The 22,110-nt window shown below is 36.7% G+C and overlaps 1 protein-coding gene across 1 annotated transcript in view; it reads left to right on the plus strand.

The window, feature by feature from the left end:
- The first annotated feature begins 1,709 nt into the window (after positions 1–1,709).
- The window catches only part of ITGB1 (integrin subunit beta 1), a 25,879-nt gene continuing 5,478 nt past the window's right edge, over positions 1,710–22,110 (plus strand). Inside the window, exons 1-14 of the mRNA XM_029086681.1 lie at positions 1,710–1,878; positions 2,124–2,209; positions 3,431–3,653; positions 5,648–5,818; positions 6,127–6,365; positions 8,654–8,809; positions 9,789–9,884; positions 10,766–10,855; positions 11,566–11,706; positions 11,837–12,039; positions 14,039–14,277; positions 15,750–15,972; positions 17,206–17,438; positions 19,494–19,660. Of these exons, the coding sequence (XP_028942514.1) occupies positions 1,767–1,878; positions 2,124–2,209; positions 3,431–3,653; positions 5,648–5,818; positions 6,127–6,365; positions 8,654–8,809; positions 9,789–9,884; positions 10,766–10,855; positions 11,566–11,706; positions 11,837–12,039; positions 14,039–14,277; positions 15,750–15,972; positions 17,206–17,438; positions 19,494–19,660 (2,379 nt within the window). The 5' untranslated portion in view covers positions 1,710–1,766. The remainder of the gene's footprint in view (positions 1,879–2,123; positions 2,210–3,430; positions 3,654–5,647; positions 5,819–6,126; positions 6,366–8,653; positions 8,810–9,788; positions 9,885–10,765; positions 10,856–11,565; positions 11,707–11,836; positions 12,040–14,038; positions 14,278–15,749; positions 15,973–17,205; positions 17,439–19,493; positions 19,661–22,110) is intronic.

Below are 22,110 nucleotides of genomic sequence, written 5' to 3' on the forward strand. Positions count from 1 at the left end.
TCAGTTAGGTGTGTGCAATAAGTATTGCTCAAAAGTTAAGTAAGGGATAATTCACAGTTCAATTTTTCTGTTTTTTATATCAATAATTTTTTATATGTGTAACATCTAGCCAAGTCATTCCACAGCAAATTCTCTTATGTCTAAACTTCACACACACACACAGACCTCTGACTGCAGCATCCACTGAAGAGAGGAGTGGGCCAAAATGATTTATCAGAAAAATATGAACCAACTAATACTGTTGTTGGATACAATTTGTTAGCAAAGGGTTGGCTCCTGTTTGAAACGACCCCCGTGAGCTTTTAGAGCAGCTATCCCTTCTCTGTTAGGTCTGGCTGGATGTGCAATGTAACAATTATGAATGACCCTAAATCACTGTGGGAAAAACTGATTTAGTTAGAAAACCAAAGCTCAACTGCTGTGCTTATTTAAGTATTTTGCTGCTAATTTATATGAATAATAGTGCATCTTCTAGAAAATGACAGTTTCATTTTAAAAGACTGCCAAATTCACTTTTTCTTGGCTATATTGCAAGATATTTTTAATAACAAAATAGTATTAAGAATATTGATGTTTCCAGGATGACTAGAAAGACTTTAATTAGCAATAACATTTTAGGATGACCAAGGAAATTGGCAGCCCCAATTCAAGTTCTCAGAATTCTTATAATGAATAAAAGGGAAATGGAATTTTAAATAGTACCAAAATTTCAAAGCTGTGACAGATGACCCTGGCTGTCTACCTACTATTAAAGTAGAAGAAAATTTAGAAAAAAATTGTCTATTTGAAACCTATTTTTAGAACATAATCTTAGCGCTGGAGTACTAAGTGAAGTCTCGCCACTAATTAGGGAAAATGACAAGTCAGTAACCCTAAACTGTGGTTTACAAGCATTCAAATCTTGTCTCATAAAGCACATATATTATATAGTTTATATGTATTAATTTTTTTCTGACAGGCTTTCATTAAGATACATAGCACTGAACAAAAGAGTGTTTTTTCTTTAATAAGGATGGTACCTATTAATTCTCTGTTGACTAAAGAAGAAAAAAAAAATAGGCTGAGTTGATATCAAGGATGCTTTCTGTTGCATATTGTGAGAGAAAATGTCTAGTTTGGAGTATAAGGTGCAGAGTTAGGCTGTAAAATGCCATTTGAAGGTTCTGAGGAGAATACTGTGGAAAGGGCCTTGGCATTTATCTTCAAATAGTGACTTGAATAGAGAAGCCTCGTTTCCATCTGGTATTTCTGTGGTATCTTTTATTTAGAAGTCTCTCTCTGATAACATTCAGACCATAAATATTTTTTAATAAAATGTTAATAGATTGGTTTGGGTTCTTCTTCCCCTCAACTGAACAGCATTTCTAAATTTCTCATAGCTTGCTGGTTTACTAAACATAGGAGTATTTCAAAATAATTTAAGAAGCTACCCTGTTTGATGTCTTCTAAATACCAACATCTGCCCGATGCGATGACTTGGCAGCACTAAAGAGTAAAGGCTGTTCTATGGAAGATACAGAAAATCCCAGAGGTAGCAAACAGGTGCTTGAAGATAGAGAAGTAACAGGTTGTAAGATAGGTGCTGCAGAGAAGCTGAAACCAGAGGCCATTAGACAGTTTAGCCCACAAACATGGTTATATTAGAGCAAAACTGTCCAGCTGATACAACTAAGATAACTTGATTTGCCTCTGCTCCATGTTCCTTGTCTCCTCTAAAACAGTTAAGTCTGCAGTGTCATGCAATTTTTTTTCTTTGCTTACTTGTTATGATAAATCATACAATTTGGTCTTCTGTTTATGTATTTCAGACAAATTTAAAATTGCTTACGTGGGCTGGTGTCCTCTGTTGCTTGATATGGAATGGATTTGCTCAGCAAGGCAAGTCACTTAATTTCATTGCCGTAGATTAATGTTGCTTTAAAATTATATATATATTTAACAATTATTTATGTAGATAAATATATCATTAGGCAAGTGCTAATGGCAATATGTCAATCATATCTCATGTTAATAACCTGTTTGTAGTTAGTACTTAGTTTACAAAGCCAGAATGAAACAAACTAAAATTCTATTGTTGCTACCACTTTCTATAAATGGAGTGACTGATTTGTGTTCTTTGCTAGGTGGAAGTGACTGCATAAAAGCTAATGCAAAATCATGTGGTGAATGTATACAAGCAGGACCAAACTGTGGCTGGTGTAAAAAAACAGTAAGTGTTGCAAAATTCCTTTTATGGTTTGGTTTTTTCCCTTGGTTTCAAATTTCAGTAAATACTTTAAATGTATAGAAATGTCTGTTTTCATTTATAATTGTTTCCTCTAGCTCTTCAATTTGATCTTTATTTGTACTTAAAAATTCAGGTACTGTGATTTTCCTGATGTCCTGGTTTGAGTAGAATTACTTTTCACAATGTGGTTACTTTTACTTTCTAAATTTTAAGTGTGTGCAGACCCTGCTGGCTGTCTCATAGTTATTTAAGATCATTCCAGCATGGAATCTGTCTGGGTATGTTTAATTATATTCTTCCAGTGACATTAGAGTAGAAGGTATTTTAGATGGACATAGGTGGAGTAGGGGAAGAAATTGAAGGTTTTCTTTTATAAAAGAAAGATGTTCAAATGGGGGTTTTTTACTTTAAAATTTTGCCTTGAGCTATCAAATTTTTTTTATTTTTTTTTTTTAGATCCTAGTCATCAAGAATTGACAAGCTTTAAGATATATTTATTTATATGTATATTGGGGGGGGGGAATCAGAATTGGCAGGTTTCTCAATTAGAAGCCTGGTTTATTCATATTTGAGGTTACAGATTTTTATTTTTATTTTTTTTTAGCTTTGAGGTAATGGTAGTTTGTTATTTGGAAAAAAGTTAAATATTAGTTTTGCTTATGGATCTTACTTTTAAATTGAATTTCCCAAAATAAAAAATTGTCATCTGTATTTCCCCTGTTCTGTCAGCATATTGCCATCATTTTGCTGTGGAGTGCCAAGGCACACTTACATAATCTTTAATTAAAACCATTAAAAAAAAAAAATTAACAGGGAGAATGTTTGCCAAGTAGGCTGTACAAACAGTTTCTTGTGATTGTTGGCTACATGAAGATGAGAGCTTCTTCCACAAGCTGTTGCTTTTAGAGTAGCCAATTTAAAAGGATGTCCTGCTTCTGTCAGATTTGACATTGAGCATTTTTTTCTTTCATCTTGCTTATATCTTATACACAGGTAAGTATAAGTAGATGCAAGCTCCTGGACTAAATAGCAGCCAGTGATGTATTTAGTATAAATTAATATATTTCAGAAGTATGTGTTTTATTACTGAATGTTTAAAAAAAAAAAAAAAGATGGAGTCATTGTAAAAAGTGTTATTATGGTTAGAGTATAACAAAATGCAGATAGCTGTATACTTCATACACCTTTGCCTGTTTTTTCTAGGACTTTTTACAAGAAGGAGAACCAACATCTGCCCGATGCGATGACTTGGCAGCACTAAAGAGTAAAGGCTGTTCTATGGAAGATACAGAAAATCCCAGAGGTAGCAAACAGGTGCTTGAAGATAGAGAAGTAACAGGTTGTAAGATAGGTGCTGCAGAGAAGCTGAAACCAGAGGCCATTACACAGATCCAGCCACAAAAATTAGTACTGAAACTAAGAGTCGGTAAGGACAGTTTCATTCTAGTTTTCAGATGATTTTTCTGTCACCACCACATCTGCATTTTTTGTTTTGAATGTGTAACCATTTTGTTAACTGCTGTTGTTCAGATGACCTGAATGATAGCAGAGCCATTCAGGTCAGCCCCAGGTGTTTACATATTCCTAATACTGTTTGATTTTTATGAAAGGTTAGATATTATCACTTGTTTTTAATTAAACTTATGAGAAAATAGATACAGCATGGATTTATACATATGTATATATCAGAAAGGTAAAATGGTTTTGTTTTCAGTATTTTGTAGTTGATTTTCTACAGTGTGGCTTCTTAGAAGAAGAACTTATGAGAGCATTTCCTTTTCCTTGAAGTACTGCCGTTGCCTGAAGCCTGTGTGTCTGAACTGAATAGTTTTGTAGTTATGCGGCAAGATTTTTGGATCACTGTGTAAAATACTTTCCAGAGGCTAAAGTTGTGGATGTAGGACTACAGTAATGAGAACAAAGTAGTTCTGTACCATTTCCAGCCCCTAAAGAGGACTTTATTTCATTCAAATGAGGGGGGGAAAAAAAACCACAGGGCTAGTAGCTCATATAGTACTTGAGCATAGTGGAGATCGTCCTTAAGGAAAGTTCCTGGGTACTGCAGACACGTTCAACAGCTACCTTGTATATATCTGGAATAAGAGCCTTTACTCGGGGTCAGCTGCTTGGTGCTGATTGACTTCATAAATGCAAGATGATCTGGAGAAGCTTAGCATGATGAGGAAGGGAAAGGAATTAAAGTTATTTTGCAATTTTGGTATTGCCCTTATTTGTTTATAATGTGACCATTTCAGCCACAAAACAAATTATTGTCCCTCTTTTGACACACAGTTTTTTTCATCAGAACATATAAGGGACTTGGGCAACCAGGATCTAATTACCCAAAAGATTATTACTCTGTTTTTATACACTTCTGTTGGTCCTAAGTTCTCTGATGAGGGATTGTGTGCTTGCAGAGGGGGATACTTGCTTTCTGTGCAGGCTCAAAAGCTAAGGAAACAGTAGCTAAGGAAAATCTAAAGCTCTTTTTGGTTTGTGTTTTTGGTTTTTTGTTTGTTGGGTTTTTTTAGGAATTTTTTTTTTTTTTTTGTGAAAACCATGCTGCATAACTCTGATTCATATGGGATTCATTTTTCCCATCTAATGGTTTCCCCAGTTTGCTAACTTTGCTCATATTAAACAAATGTTTGTTAATTATTAAGGAGACTTAAGCAGCAGTAATATCACCATTTAACTTCAGTGACTGAAGGGGATTGGGGGGGGGGAACTTCTAATTCTATTCCTTATTTTTTATATAATAGGCAAAAGAATACTTTTCCATTTCCTGGGGCGGGGGGCGTGTGTGTAATTCTTCTGCAGTGTCTTTCAACATCAGAGTGAGACTACATGCTTCTGTTGGCAAAACTCTGGGTCTGGGCTTACAGTTGCAACAAATAGTAACTTGCTATTATCTTGCTGCCATTTCTGTGCTCTCAGCCTGTATTTGATGCAAAATAACTTGCAATATGCCATCCAGAACTGATTTTTCTTTTCTAGACCTATTTAAACAACATGTGTTTTTTAAACTAAACCTTGAGAATTTTTGGAGCCACCTTGGATGCAAACAGATATTGAAAATTTGTGCTATTAGATCTTACAGGAACCTTGTTAAAATTATTGCAAGTATGAAGATTTTAAATTGCAGCAACTAAGAGAGGCTTGATTTTTGGCAGGCTAGTGTTTTCTGTGGGGAGGTAAAATACCTGGGAAATATGAAGTTGAACATTTGAAAGAAACACTTCTTGAAGTTTTTTGTCATAAATTCATGTTAAACATTTAATTTAACAGAAAAAAATCACTTGCCTCTAGTTCAAAACCTCCATCAGTATTTCAGAGGTTTAACTTAAAAATGCATTTTTCTTAGCAGTGCAGTTGTGCAGATTTTAATAGTTTCTATTTGTTGTTTGATTTCTGAAACAGGGGAACCGCAAACATTTTCATTAAAATTTAAGAGAGCTGAAGACTACCCCATTGACCTTTATTATCTTATGGACCTCTCCTATTCTATGAAAGATGATTTAGAGAATGTGAAAAGTCTCGGAACAGCTCTGATGTTAGAAATGGAAAAAATAACTTCAGACTTTCGAATTGGTAAGAAAGATTTGCCTATTCTAAAAAAACTTAAAAATCAAGTTTCCTTCCTGATGTTTTTCACATGATTGTGTATGAAGAGTATTTTAATTTTTTTTATTTTATTAGCAGTATTATGGTATGTATTCTAATACATAGAACCTGTTGAGGAACAAGAGTACTTGGTGTTGATGGAGAAAGTGGAATGTAAACAAGTGTGAGAGCTATTTCTGACGTCAGTTCAGCTATAATGCATTTGCATTTTATTGTATTATAATAGAAGAGACTTGCATTCTCCAACTTACAGGGTTTTTGTTGTTCTGTCTTAGGCTTTGGCTCTTTTGTGGAGAAAACTGTGATGCCATATATAAGTACAACACCAGCCAAACTCAGAAATCCTTGTACAGGTGACCAGAACTGTACAAGTCCGTTTAGCTATAAAAATGTGCTCAGCCTTACCAGTGAAGGAAATAAATTCAATGAACTTGTAGGTAAACAACACATTTCTGGAAATTTAGATTCTCCTGAAGGTGGATTTGATGCAATAATGCAGGTTGCAGTTTGTGGGGTAAGTGTCTGTTAGTTTTCTTTACTGCTCTGTTAGATGAAAATGTTTGAATACAGCCTTATTGTTTTATGGTGACTGACTTTTGTTCATGTCACCTCATGCTAGCATAACAAGGTAGACTAGGCAGACTGCATGGGTACGAGCATTTGTCTTTTGTAGAGACCTCTACTGAGTGAATGACACAGGGAAATGTGAAAGTGCTGATTTGAATCCTAGAATCGTAGAATTGTTTTGATTGGAAAAGACCTTTATGATCATCAGGTCCAACTGTTAACCTAGCACTGCCAAGTCCCCTACTAAACTATGTCCCTAAGCACATCTACACACATCTTTTAAATACCTCCAGGTATGGTGACTCCACCACTTCCCTGGCTAGCCTCTTCCAATGCTTGACAACCCTTCAGTGAAGACATTTTTCCTAATATCCAACCTAAACCTCCTCTGGCGCAACTTGAGACCATTTCTTCTTGTCCGTAAGGTCTCTCTTCAGCCTCTTTTTCTCTAGACTAAACAACTCCAGCTCCCTCGGTTCTTCCTTGTAAGACTTGTGCTCCAGACCTGTCAGCAGCTTCGTTGCTGCTCTTTGGATACGCTCCAGCAACTCAATGTCTTTCTTATAGTGAGGGGCCCAAAACTGAGCACAGTACTTGAGGTGTGGCCTCACCAGTGCTGGGTACAGGGGAAAAATTACTTCCCTACTCCTGCTGGCCACACTATTTCTGATACAAAAGGTCACGTTCACAGCAGATAGACACTTTCCAAAGACAAAGTTGTAAAAGTTTGTTCTAAGAGTTAAAATTCTGCTCAAAAGTGTATTAAATTCTGAGTCAGCAACTGTTCTCAAGTTATTTCAAAGCTTTATATACTACTTGTAATTGTTGTTTCAGAATAGTTTGGTGAATTGTAACTTCTACTGGCTTCTCAGGCAGAAGTAGATGGAAACCTGATTTTTGTTTTTTAAGATCTGATCTCGGTCACTGCATTCTTCTTTGATGTTTTTGTAGTTCAACAGACCTTTCTATCCACCTGTACAACATGGACTCCCAAAAAATTGATATCCAAGTTTACTGCTTTGTTACCATATTATTATGCTCTTGATTAATGGCATCAGGACTTTCTGAAACAATCTGAAGTCTTATTTTAAAAGTACATAAGCCTCCTACAATTTGGTGTTTTGTTTGGTTTTTTGTTTTGGTTTAGGTTTTTTTTCTGGTAACTTGTGTTTATGTTTATGTTGAGGTTCTCCTCCCCCTCTACTCTGCCCTGGTGAGGCCACATCTGGAATATTGTGTCCAGTTCTGGGCCCCACAGTTCAGGAAGGACAGGGAACTGCTGGAGAGAGTCCAGCACAGAGCCACCAAGATGACGAAGGGAGTGGAGCATCTCCCTGCTGAGGAAAGGCTGAGGGAGCTGGGGCTCTTTAGTTTGAAGAGGAGACCGAGGGGTGACCTCATTAATGTTTACAAATATGTAAAGGGCAAATGTCATGAGGATGGAGCCAGGCTCTTCTCAGTGATGCCCAACGATAGGACAAGGAGCAGTGGGTGTGAGCTGGAACACAGGAGGTTCTGCTTCAACTTGAGAAAAAACTACTTTACAGTGAGGGTGCCAGAGCCCTGGGACAGGCTGCCCAGGGAGGGTGTGGAGTCTCCTTCTCTGGAGACATTCAAAACCCACCTGGACAGGAAGAATTTTATAAAAAAAATAGGAAAGGGCTGGTTGCAGAATTCGGCCTGGCAGTTGTGAGCCAGGATGCTAGTGGGGTGGTGAAAAAGGCCAGTCTTCTTGGCAAGCGCTATGCCGAGTGTGAATCTGGACTAGATTGGCAAAGCCTGATGATTCTTCAGGCCCTAACACCAAGCAAGCCACATCTTCTGATTCAAGATTGCAGCAGTGCTCCACACCCTAACACTGTCCCCTGTGCTTGGGGTAGTAACATTGAAGTGGACTTGGGAGCATTTAAGAGCTGAACTGAATACATGCAAGTTTTAAAACCCTGTTCCTCTTCAGACACTCTCGTGGGATCTGGGCAGACCAAAGTACGTCTCAAAAATAATATTTCATGCCTTTGTTGAGAAACCTACAGCTGGCATTTTAGAGCAGACATTTCATTAAATGCAAATGCTTTTAAGGTTTGAGTGAATTATATGATTTCCAGGGTGACACTTTTGCAGTATTGTTTCTCCTGAGTTTGTCTACTTTTTCATGCATTTATCTCTCAGTTGTTGGTCCCCATTGCAAAATAAATTGGTGCAAAATACCAAAAATGCATTTGTTTGTTTCCCAAGGAACAAATTGGCTGGAGAAATGTTACAAGACTGTTAGTCTTTTCCACGGATGCTGGATTTCACTTTGCAGGAGATGGTAAACTTGGTGGAATTGTTTTACCAAATGATGGGAAATGTCACCTGGAAAATAATATGTACACAATGAGCCACTATTACGTAAGTCTTTACGTCATCTTCTAGGGAAATTAATATTTTGTGATGTTTAAGCTTAAAAAATCTCATTAGGTCATCTGGTAGAGTTTTAGGCTGCATCATCTTTTGAACTTTACCCATTTGTCTCTGTATTACATCAAGTGACTTCAGCTTAACTAAAGCAAATGTGCAAGAATTAATCCAGTCTTAATTGGAAAATTTCAAGAAATGGCAACTTTCACTCTATGATTTGTGTTGTTGTACTTTAACCTTTATAATAATTAGTAATCCTGCATCTCCACTGGCAACTGGTGGTCTCTCTGTCCCATTATTTTATCATTTTGCCAGTCTTTGTGTTCAGAAGTATTTTACTGCTGTAAAATAGAGAGCTCTTTGGTCAGTTTTTTTTAAGACTGCTTGAAATCTTATAATGCAAAGTTTATGATAAAAGTATGCTTGACAACTTTGCCTTCATAGTTTATTGATAGACAGGTCAGACAAAAGGTGAAAACAAAAACACATGCTGGATGGGGTAAACACAATAAGCTTTACAAAGTTTGTGTATTCATACATTCCTAATGTTAAGTGAGTATTGTTCAATAAAAACCTACAATTAATTTGGCTGTATTTGATCTTTTCTTTATGAAACAGTGCAAAAGGTAGTGGTTTTCACTGAGATAAGTCATGTGGAAAACTATCAAAGGTAATTTTTTTTAAAACATTGAGATTAGGAATTTAACTTGAAGATTTTAAATGGCATGGAATAAGATAATGTTACTGTAGTCTCTTCTAAGACATCTATCTGATGGGGCATATACAGAATCTTTTCAGTGCCTGTTTGTTTGCAGGGGTTGTTTTTCTTTAGAGCTGTAGCAAAGCTGGCTAGTTAGAAGTCTTACATATGTTTCTGAAGGTTATTTGTATTTTTAATGTCAAAATCTTTCTGATTGTTTTCTAGCATTTGTCCCAAATTTGAATTGCGTTTTATGCTTGATTTTTATAGGATTATCCATCTATTGCTCATCTGGTACAGAAGCTTAGTGAGAACAACATTCAGACAATCTTTGCTGTTACTGAAGAATTTCAGGCTGTTTATAAGGTAAAGATAAATAATACATTTCTACTCTCTGTACTTTTTTTTTCCTCAAACACTAAGACTGACAGGTTTGCTCTGAAATCATTCAAATTGTTTGATTTGAAATTAAAATAAGTATGGAAAATAATATTTTGCTATTCACATTTTTGTTTACTAAGCCTTTTTTACCTGTACAAATTGATACTGAGTGCACATCTGATTTCCAAGGAGAAAGTGCCCCTCCTCCTTGTCCCTCGTTGTAGGTAGAAGGGAGTGGACAACGTATTTGCAGTGCTATTTTTTATGAATATTTTTACAGCGAAATAGCTGAAAGGGGTGTGGACTGAATCAAGAGACACATTTATGAAAGAGCATTTGTAGTCTATTTATATTCCTAACGTTTAAAATTAACTAAACTGCTGGATGTGGTTGCGAAATAGGAAATGACTGTGTAAAGGAGATGCATATTTTTCCTCATTTTAACCTAACAAGATATTTTTTTTTTTGCCTATATTCAAATTGTAAGTTTTCTTTTTCGTTGGAAATAATCTTTTATCCGCCTATCTTTAATGCACTAAAAGTGTAGTGCTTCTTTAAGATCTTGAAGATATACTGTATGTGGTCAACTTGTAAAAGAGGAGGTCTTGGTATTCTGTTACCAAATTTAACTTGAAAGTGCAGAGGAGAAGAAAAGACTGAATATTTGTTTATAGTCACAGTGCTGCATATAACCTAAAATATAATGAAGATCACTGGCAACACTTTAGCCCTGTTTTTTGAAGCACTTGATCTTGACTAGTTAATCTACTAAAGCATTATATCACCATACAGATATTTTAGTACCAATTATACGTTGTTTGTTAATAAGGCTGTAATTTTCCTTTTACTTTCATAAATATTGAAAGGAATTGAAAAACCTGATACCAAAATCAGCAGTGGGAACATTGTCTTCAAACTCCAGCAACGTGATTCAGCTGATCATTGATGCATACAATGTAAGTTCAGACTTCATTTGGGTTGTATTAATTTTCTTGCTTCTAAGTTATTATGAGTTTTTCAGGCATATTCTCCAAGGTGGATTTTATTTCTTTCTACAAAACAGGAAGTTAATATATTAAACTATAAATATACCTCTGCAGTAAAACGACATTAGACATATAGACACTATGGCAATAAGAAGTTAGATGACTAGAAAGACACTCTGAAAGCCACTTAAAACACAGTTACAAAGGAAATGCTGTCAGCTGTGTTTTCCCTTTAAAAAACCCCTGAAACAATGCACTGTTTCTTCAGCACCTTCAGTTCTTTGCCTTCCTTTCATGTGGAAGTGGAAAGGGCCGTTTTGCAACCTCTTGACCCCAAAGAAAATGCCTGTATCAACCTCAGGGACTCTTGGGTTTGGCTCTAAGGTATTTTCTTCATGGCTGTGTTGTGCAAATGAGCCCCATTTCTCCTTTGGAGTACATGGGGCAAACAAGCACCTCCCATGTCCATAGAGACCTGCTCTGACCCTGCAGAACAGGGTTCAGCTGTGAGAAGGGGTCACCATGGGCTGCTCTGGTGTTTTTCAGCATGTTGGAATTTAGATAATTCCAGTGTGTCCGTGGGATTGGTACTTAGACTCTCCATAATTGTACAATGGCTTTTTCCCCCAAAAAATGCTTACATGACTCAATTTGAAGTTAGCTAATAACTGTTGTTTTAGTCCCTTTCTTCAGAGGTTATCCTGGAAAATAGTAAGCTACCAAAAGGAGTGACCATCAGTTATAAGTCTTTCTGCAAGAATGGAGTGAATGACACACAAGAAGATGGAAGGAAATGTTCTAATATTTCAATTGGAGATGAGGTAACTTACGGTATATGTACTGCTGCTCAAATATAAAAATCATTTAAAATGTCCAACACTCAGTATTTTTTTTTTTTTACAGACAAAACTCCTTTTCGTAATGTGGCACTTCATTTATTTTTCTTTGCAGGTTAAATTTGAGATTAATGTAATGGCTAATGAATGTCCAAAGAAAGGACAAAATGAAACAATTAAAATTAAACCACTAGGATTCACTGAAGAAGTAGAAATTAATCTTCAGTTCATCTGTGAATGTCAGTGTCAAGGTGAAGGAGAACCTAATAGTCCAGCCTGCCACGAAGGAAATGGAACATTTGAATGTGGTGCATGCAGGTAAATAAATAGACTTTTTTTTTCCCCAAAGGGTTTGAGCAAGACCTTTGTTTCCTTAATTAGCATTTGTTTGGTTTTACTATATATATTTTTTTTTTTTTTTGTGAAAGGACAAGAATTACTGTTACAAACCTATTTCTTTTAGGATATTTTGACATGCTATCTTACCTCTGCAAATAATCCATATGCTGAAATTCATAGTATTGCTCATTAGATTGACGCTGTTGTACAAGTCTGAATTCGCATTTGGCCTTGAGTCAGTCCTTTAAAATATATAGGTTTTGCTGCTTTTTCTGTTTATTTTTGAGGTGCATGTACTATGGCAAAATTATGGATTTATGGAACAAAATGAATGAGATTAATCTGTGATATTTTTACAAGTATTCATACTGATCTAATTATGTCTTTCTAATGTGTGGTCTGATGATTTTGGGAAATTCAAAGGCTTCCTAGTTTTTTGCTAGGAGCTCCTACCCAGATAGCCACCAATTGTTTCATAGCAAGGTAGAGTAAAAAGCCATAAAAGAACAACCTTTTATTTTGGATGGCATCCCCAATCTCTTCTTTCTGCTTTATTGCAAAGCTTTTGGGAACTTCCTAAAGTGTTTCTTCTAATTGGATATATCTGTAAATCTTTCAGACTACTTATAACTTCTTTTGCTATACGTATACCTTTGAAATATCCATCGTTGCCTATCACAGGGAATAGATTAGATGTGTATTCCTTATTACACATTTGAAAATTAAGTAAAATGATACTGGATTTCCTGGAATTGCACACAATGAAAGCAGAGCAAAATCTTAGCATTTCAGTGGAGACTGGTTGAAGATCAACGTAGTAAGTCAAGGTTTTAGCTTTTTTTTTTTTTTCCCTCCTCCAAGAAACCCACAGCAAAAAATAAAACTTTTTCCTCTTTGAAACACTTGAGATGAGAACAGTAAGAGCAGAATAAATTTTAAGTACTTCTCTAGGAAAACAAGATTCAGGACTTTAAAAAAAAATATTGGTTCCTGATCAATCAACTGTAACTGAAATAAAATTTCTAAGTCTCATTCTTCATGGTTTAATATGTGGTTATTATTAAAAATAAAGCAACAGATACTGAGTTCAGTCTTAGAGGACTTTTGGTGTAGAACTGACTGACACCTGCCTGGTGAATTTGTTGGTGGTAGTTAACAGGGTATTTGAAAGACTGAAGTATGGTTCTCTAACTGCTTAGTATTGTCTAAGTTGAGGCATTATCCACTTTGGGCCATAAGTACTGGATGAATTGCTCCAATTTGCAGTCAGGTTTCACTTTACTTATTTAAAGGGAACATCAGACTTTTCCAATCTTTGTGTAGGAAGACTTACTAAATTTAGTATTGCTGTCCCTGGTGTCCTCATAGTTACACAAAGGGCAGAACAGACCCATGAGTAAGAACAGCCTTTTGCTTTTGCAACAGTAGCAGAATCTGATGGAAGCACTGTCTCTGATTGACACCCCACAACAGTTTGTCAGTCACTGCTGGCAACAATAGCAACTTCCATTTGTTCATCGATATTTTAACCTTGATAGTGAGAAGTGCTGATCCTCAAAGATCTTGGCTCAGCAGCTCTGAAGATCATCTACTTTCCTGCCTAATTGCTGTTCGTGGGAAATCTTTTCATTGAAAGATGACAGCAGCTACAGTGAACAGTCACTTAAAATAATTATTGTTCTGTCACATGAGAGAGGGATTAATAGTGGTTATGTGGCAGTTTAGTTAGAGGTGGTGACTTGTAGTTTCTCACCTGGAACGCGTAATCAGCATAGGAGCAACTTAGTCCAGTTTGCACCAGCAGCTTCAAGAATGGTTATGTAGATATCAGCTGGAAATCCCATTTGCACTTTAACTCTGAATATCCTCCTTGAGATAATAGTCACTTTTACATGTGTTCTTTGTGTTATCTTTGCAGTCTTTTTATTGTATGACTTTTAATTAAGTTTATATTTTCAGTCGTGTTTTTACCTTGCAGATGTAATGAAGGACGTATTGGAAGACTATGTGAATGTAGTACAGATGAAGTAAATAGTGAGGATGTGGATGCTTACTGCAGGAGGGAGAACAGTACAGAAATATGCAGTAACAATGGAGAATGCATTTGTGGACAATGTGTATGCAAGAAAAGAGAAAACACCAATGAAGTGTATTCTGGCAAATATTGTGAATGTGATAACTTCAACTGTGATCGATCGAATGGTTTGATTTGTGGAGGTGAGAAACTACTTCAGAGTTTTCTGCATGCAAAACCGGCCAGCAGTTTAAAAGTCTGTCACCTCTACCCTGTAGAGTGATGTTATGTAGCGTATAGATCATAGCTACTTGATGATAGAGATGAGAATATCCATAGATTTAGTGATTGAAAATGTCTGTTCATAAACAGCTCTCTGTAGTCATGAACACATGGTGTGTTAAAACACACTTCACCTTCTTTGAATCACAGCTACAAGAAGGATGTAAAGTGAACTTGACTTCTGCTGTTTATTACAGAATTACCCTCAGGTATTATAGTAAAGAATGCTGAGACAGCTGGCCTGAGATTATAATATTATACTGGCTCAGTGTAACCACTGCGTCAATAAAAAGAGATAGTGACCTCAGCTTACTTGTAATAGTGCTTGACTCAGTGCTTGACAAGATACCAGTAAGATGCTATCTTGAGACTAAGGTAAGTGAAGAGTAGAATGTGCAAGATCCAGAAAAACACCTTAAGTGCTTGAAACAAGACTCTGATGGCAGTTAATTCCCAAAATCAAAAGCAATTTAGAAAATCCTTTAGCAGACAGTGTCTGAATTATTTTGCTGCATGTATTGTCCTGTAACCTCCCTAGGCTGCTTTGCACATGGAATTACATGCTGGGAGTGTAACTACTACCTCAATTTTGACTATGATACAAAAATAAAACTGAGAAGCCACTAAGCTTTAACTGAATTATGGGAACACTTCATCTGTCTGATTTGCTCAGAATATCGCTCACCAGCTCCCCAAAGGATAGGAGCAGTAGTGGTGGTGTTCCAAAATAGATGGTGACAGATAAGTATTGACTTAAACACTTTCCTCTCAATGGAGAGAGGGCTGTAGCCAAAGATCTTCCCATTCCAAATCAGCTGGAGATACAGGTATCTTGTTTCCTGTATAGGGAGTGTAAGGAGCATAAAATTTGGTTGGGTGGATGAGGTCAGAAGTTCAGCAGCTGAATGGTGGTGTTCTGGGGAGCCAGAGGTGTTTCATTTTTCTGTGTTGTGAAGTCTAAGTTAGTGCATCATCTTTTTAGGTGTTGCTTTATAAATTTACATAGTGATAGAGATAAAGGCAGTAGTGATCAGTGCATCTATGAACATATAAAATTGTGAACTGTAGTAGTGCTGTAATGCTCTTCACCCAGGAGGTATGGCCGTCACATTGTACTGTTCTTGGCCAGCTTTTCCTAGTCTTGTTATTTTGTTTACGAAAGGAAATACAAATGTAGGAGAATGGGGAAAATGGGAGAAACATCTGTAAATAGTTTCTCAAGGAGCTAGAATTTATTTTGCAGTTCTTAATTCATTGGTGTCTTCATTATGTCTCCACCAAGTTTTCTTTTCCCTCTATCTGTCCTGAGATGGTGAACATTCATTTCTTACTGTAACAAGTTTTATGTTTCATATTAGACTTCATTTCACTTACGTGCCTTTTCAATGCACAGGAAACGGTATCTGCAAATGCCGAGTGTGCGAGTGTTTCCCCAACTTCACTGGTAGTGCATGTGATTGTTCTTTGGATACTCTTCCGTGTATGGCATCTAATGGGCAGATTTGCAATGGAAGAGGAACCTGTGAATGTGGCACCTGTAATTGTACTGATCCCAAATTCCAAGGCCCCACATGTGAAATGTGTCAGACTTGCCTCGGTGTCTGTGCAGAGCACAAGTAAGTACCTAGAAAACAAAGTCCCAATTTTAGTTTGTGATATTTACATGTGCAGATTTTTTAAAAAGAGGCTTTTGATACTGTGCTTTATTCTACCCTGAAATGTAAGGACATTGTATCATATCATCCCTTTAGACGGTAAAAGTTGTTGGGTGAGAATCAATAGTTACAAACAAAACATTATTAAGACAGTATTTTGATTGCTTACAGGTAGCCTAACTATTTCTTAATTTCTTTCCCTGACTTTTTTTTGTTAGGAATAGAAATGTGTACATTAGGTTAAATCAGTTTTAACCATACAGATTGACTTGGGCAGGTTTTAGCTGTCCCCTATTTCATGTATAATTATTGACAGCCAACCTTCTGCAGAGCTGGAGGGAGTATAGGTCTATAATGTGGCAAGCTGTAAAGTCCCATCACCATGACCTTTTGAAATTAATGTAACAAAAGTAGACATGTAGTGTGCAGTATCCAGAATAGTTATAACTTCAGCTAAGCTTTTTGCTTAAACTTTCATTTCAAAATACTATTGAAATAGTCAGGGTATCCTGACAGTTGAAAACTAAACATGGATCTGTGTGGTGCAGTGAAATTTGCATCCCTGCTTTTGGAAATTGGGATTTTTAGAAACTAAGCATTTTCTGCATGGAAACTTTTAAATAAGTTTATGATTAGTGGCTGAGCTTATCCCTGGCTTTGTGCAGCTGACTTTAAGCTTTCTCTCAGAACTTTTTAGTCTTTTAAGTATAAAGTTCGTGCTCAGTCTGCTTTTTTCTGAGTTATCTAGAGGGATATCCAACTGTAAAGCTTGTCACTCAGTTTGTTCTTTTTGACCTGTCTCTCTCTCAGATACTCTCACTGTAAATACTCTGTTCCTACACTGCCTTCTCTGAGAGTATTCATTTTCCAGGTGGAGGTACTGAAAAGTTTTAGCCTTAATTCCACTTAGAGATTTAGGTAACTTTTTGGGTTTTTTCTGTCCTTGAAGCTTGTGGGTTATCCAGGGAAGGAGGAACTTATTAAAGGGAGCTTTTGTTAATCACAAGGTACACAAATATTCTGGCCAGTAAAAAGCCTTGTCTTGATTTTTTTTTTCCCCGGCCTTTATGACAGAAGGGTTGGTTTTGTTGGGGTATTTTTCCACGTTTTCTCCTTTACGTTTCTTTAGATGAAATGTTAGAAATCTTTTGTGACTGTATTGAAAAGCATTGTTTGTGATTTGTACTTCCACAGGGACTGCGTTCAATGCAGAGCTTTTGATAAGGGAGAAAAAAAGGAAACATGTTCTCAGGAATGTATGCATTTCAACATGACACGGGTAGAAAGTCGAGACAAGTTGCCACAGCCTGGACAGCCCGATCCATTGTCTCATTGCAAAGAGAAGGATGTCGATGACTGCTGGTTCTACTTCACATACTCTGTCAACTCAAATGGTGAAGCCAACGTCCACGTGGTGGAGACCCCAGGTATGAACACGAAGGGAGAGTAGGCAACATTGTCTTGGTGGTTAGTTCATGCAGTTGTTGTGTACTACAAAGTAGCTCTGGTTCATTTGCATGAGCTGGATGCATTTGGAAACAGGTACCTGTTCCCTGAGGGAGAGCTGTGGATGTCTGGAACTTGAGTGGCTTTAGAAAAATGTGAGTCTCTCTAGATCTTTTTTTTTTTTTTTTTTTAAACCTTTAGGCTGACAGAAAGAGGTTTAGTTTTTTAAAAACAAAAAGTCAATCAGATATGTGTATTTCGTAAAGCATTTCATGTTTCCACGTGACATACTTTGCAGGCTTGTTTTACCTGTCCCGTAGCAAGTCCTAGATATATGAATTTTGATAATTTTTTTTTTACTGGGCTTGTGCCACAGGTTAGAAACAGTGGTGTCTGTGGGGTTTCATTGCTTTTTTCTTTTCCTTTAATAATATGAGACCAGTCTTACACAAAAAACTTAACAACACAAAATTGTGTAATGTGCTCTAAACTGCTTAAATTTATTTCATGCTGGGAGCTTTTACTTAACTGAAGTACCTTCAATAATAGATCCGAAAAGCCTTTTCCTTAAGTTAATCCTTAATAGTCAACCACTGTTGATTTTGTTCCATCTTCTGGTACAAAAAAGAGAGAACAATTCTGTAGCTCAATCAGTAATTTCCATTTATTTACCAAAAGTATTGTTAGTTTGAATCACTGGGTGTTTTTGTACCAGAAAAAAATTCTGGTTTTGTACGTTAGCAGTGTGGGTGGTCTCCTGGTTTTTATAAGCTTGATACAAAAGACATTCCTTACTTGTGTGCTGAAAGGTTTAGTGCTCTATTCTACTCAAGGAATTTTCAGAATTGATCATTTGGGTGATCATCACTTAGCACAGATCAGTAGTTAGTAGCTCTTAGAAATAAATACCACTTCCATTCAGAACGGTCTAAATGCTCTAAAAATGTAGTCCAAAGCCCCATCTTCTTTTGGGACAAGTGAACACATGCTGTATGCTGTTGGGGTCTGATCTTTTCTTCATGGATAAACTTCTGTTGCCCTAGCAGCTATATGAAGCCTTCATGCACCAGGAGGCACCTTAATTTTGTGCCATAGAAGTGCTGAAGGAACCAGCTCTGTTCAGTGGAGCCATATTTGGTGGAGCACACACTTGTTCCTTACTGGTTACCAAAGAATTCCTGTCATGTCCCTTCCCACTTCCCTCACTCTTGCAGAGGCAGCTACCAAGATTAGGAGGCTGCAGGTTTTGGGGTAAGCAGTGTTCATACTGGCAGCACAGGAGCTGCATTTATTTGCTTCTGACTCCTTCAGTCTGTGCACTGAGCTCTGCAAAAGCCCTTGTTCAGTTTGCGACCATTGAGAATTTTGTATTAATAGAGGAGTTGGGTTTTATTTTGGAGGATTATTATTTCTGTGCCAGTCACCTTAAATAATTTTGCATCTGTATTACTCCTTTTAAAGACATAATTCACTTATTTTGAAAGTACATGATCTTTTTATTCAAAGAAGATGTGCCTTTTTAAAAATTTTATTTCAGCAAAGATCAATTCCCAAGATGAGGAAATATCCTAAAAACTTTCTCAGGAGCAAAGTTATTACTTGTCTCTGTTTATTAGGTACTAACAATAACAGCCACCTGAGGTAAAACGGGGAACACGCTTTTTCTGTAACGCTGTTGAGAGAGTATGTGGGGAGTGTTTTGCTAATCTGCATTTGTTGCATGTTTTAAATACAATTGCTAGTTACTTTGATACTCTAGATGAATAGCTCAAGGGGTTAGCAGTACATGGACTTCATCATCAGAACATGAATTGTTCTATTGCTAAGATTAAACACAAATTAGAAGGATAAAAAAAAATGTTACAGGATGTGCGTATTCCAAAATTTCCATTATTTGAAAGGAAAATAGTATTGGCCTGTCTTGAATATTCAAAATACTGGCTTCAGTATAAAATAAAATAAAATTTTGAAAGCATCTGGATGTGCATGACCTTTACCATTTTGTAAAATCATTCTTCCCTCACTTTGTTCCCTAGAATGCCCTAGTGGCCCTGACATCATTCCCATTGTAGCTGGTGTGGTTGCTGGAATTGTTCTTATTGGACTTGCATTATTATTGATTTGGAAACTACTAATGATCATTCATGACAGAAGAGAATTTGCTAAATTTGAAAAGGAGAAGATGAATGCCAAGTGGGATACGGTAAGTCAAGAGGCTTTTATCTGTATAAGAGGTACAGTAGTTGAGGAAGAACAGAAGGTTTTTGTTCACGTGCCTTAAATGTTTCAGACTGTATTCCTGCCTTTTGGCTTATTGAGGAACAGAAATGTCCTTATTTTAAGCTGACTTTAAAACATGTTATGTGTTACCAGTAGGGAAAACAAAACAAAACCAAACCAAACCCAAGAAAACCCCCACACATTCGAGAAGTACACTGCTTTGTTGAAATCTTCCCAGCCCGTTGTCAACAGAAAAGTATGCAAGAAAAACAAGCCTATGGTCTTTAGGCTTACACATAGGCTGGGGGGTTGCTGCCTCTGGGAAATTTTAGGAATCTGCTAATCAGAACCCCTTCACTACAGTTCTGTAGAAGTCAACACCCACGTGTGCTTGATAGGAGAATGCTTTTTAAAAATCTCCTGGGAAGTCTTTTTAATTTAAGAAAATTAATTAATTCTGTGCTAGAAAAAAAATTACTAACACTTTTCTTTTTATATAGCATGATTCTTTTGGTGATAGCTGAGAATGTTACTTTTCTTTTTCTCCTGTTAAATTATTCGCCATTGACCATTTCTTTTACTTCAGCAAGAAAATCCAATATACAAGAGCCCTATTAACAATTTCAAGAATCCAAACTATGGACGTAAAGCTGGTCTCTAAGTCTCAGTTTGTATCTTCTTTCATTTTCTTCCTTTTTTTTTCCTTTGCATGTCACTTCAAACTCACTGTGTGTCACAGTCAGTTAATCACAGTTTGAGTCTTGCTCAGTTTATCTACTGCTGCTTTTGATTCTGGAGTTTTAAAGAATGCAGCTTGAAAATTTTTAACTTGTTTTGACAGCAAGATTGCTTGCTTACTAATACCACCAGTGCTGGCTTAAACTATTCTACAAGTGATTTTTTTCCTTTTCTTTTTTTCCCCCTTGGTGGATAAATGTGTGGGTATATAATAGAACAGATGTTAGGACTGAAGAAGCTCCTTGGATTGTGGAGACACACAGCATTCAGGGGAAAGTTTGTTTTCTGTTTCCTCAAATCAACAGTCACTTTGCTTAAAGTTGATATGTTTGCAAAGCCAGTTTAGATATTACTTAGATATCTCAGACTATAAATATCGCTGGGTTGGTTTTTTTTTTTAATAACTCTGGGAACATTCAGAGGAGCCTTACAGATTTTTAATTTTTTTTAAACAGCTTTGGCTTATTAACCTGGTAAAGAACAAGCCTGTATTTAAAGCCTGAAATGCATATACTCTACTGATTTTATAATTAAATATGCACCTTATTTTTTCCATCCTGTTTCTACTGAAACTGGCAATATCACAGTCCTTGTAGCCCAGTCAGCTTGGGGATCTCTGTAGAAAAAGACATTAATATGAGAGGAGGAAGTGTTTGTTCCCTCTAGCTGCATTTATCCCCAGTTTCTTAATCCCTCCTGAACTCTGCCTCAACACCTCATTTCTGTTTGGAAATGCTGACTTCGGTTGTCTTTACACCCAACATGCAAAGAGAAACAGCAGTATCCAGAGGAGCAAGTCAGTGAACCAGAAGTGATGGATAGATTCTTCTGTAGACTTTGAGGCTGCACTTTCTTGAATGCTTTAGGTGTTCTCCTTCCCTGGGATCCCTGGGGAAGGAATGAGAAAGGGAGGATGAGATGGGGAGTGGATGTCAGAAGAGTGTTGAGAGATAATAAGTACAGAGATCAGATTAGAGGGAGGGGAATAAAGAAGTTGGGAAGGTGGCACATCCCTTTAAATACCCAAGGGCTTTTTTCAGGAGCCAGTGGAAGGAAAGGATCTGTATCTCTCATTTTATTCCGTCTGCTGTCTCACTTTTTCAGTGTTATATTCAAAAGATTTTTTTAAAGGAAAAATGAGGGGAGAGAGCAGGAATTAAGAGTATTTAAGCTCTTACCTGTCCTCATTATGACAAAAATTTCAAAAACCTTGTCTAGCATGCTGAGCCTTTCCTTGATGAAGTATGCTTTCCTTTTCTCTTTGCAATCATTCCACTTTCTAGTGTGTCCAAAATTGATTGTAAAAATGTTAAGTTTGCTTGCCACACCAACCACGTTCACCTGCTTTCCATTTTTCTACTCAGAGTTGATTATTTTGGGGAGGAAATGGAGTTCTTGTTCTTTTCTAACTTTTCACATAATTTATTTGGTTAAGTGTCTGTTGCCTTCTGCTATTCACTTAATTGTGTACTTTCTGTTGCATGCAGGACAAGCATCTAACAAACCATATGTTGTGTAACTTCCATTCTGTGCTCTCATTCTCTACCCCATGAGTCTTTCAGGATCTAATGTCCTCAGTTCTGCCATTTCTTCTCAAAATGTGCTTCTTGCAGAAAGCTTTCCTATTGTGTAAATGGAGGGATTGACTTCTGCCATTTTGTTTCACTCACTGTGAAGATTAAAAGCATGAAAGAG

The sequence above is a fragment of the Antrostomus carolinensis genome, unplaced genomic scaffold (genome assembly GCF_000700745.2).
Source record: "Antrostomus carolinensis isolate BGI_N321 unplaced genomic scaffold, ASM70074v2 scaffold5799, whole genome shotgun sequence".
Lineage (NCBI taxonomy): Eukaryota > Metazoa > Chordata > Aves > Caprimulgiformes > Caprimulgidae > Antrostomus > Antrostomus carolinensis.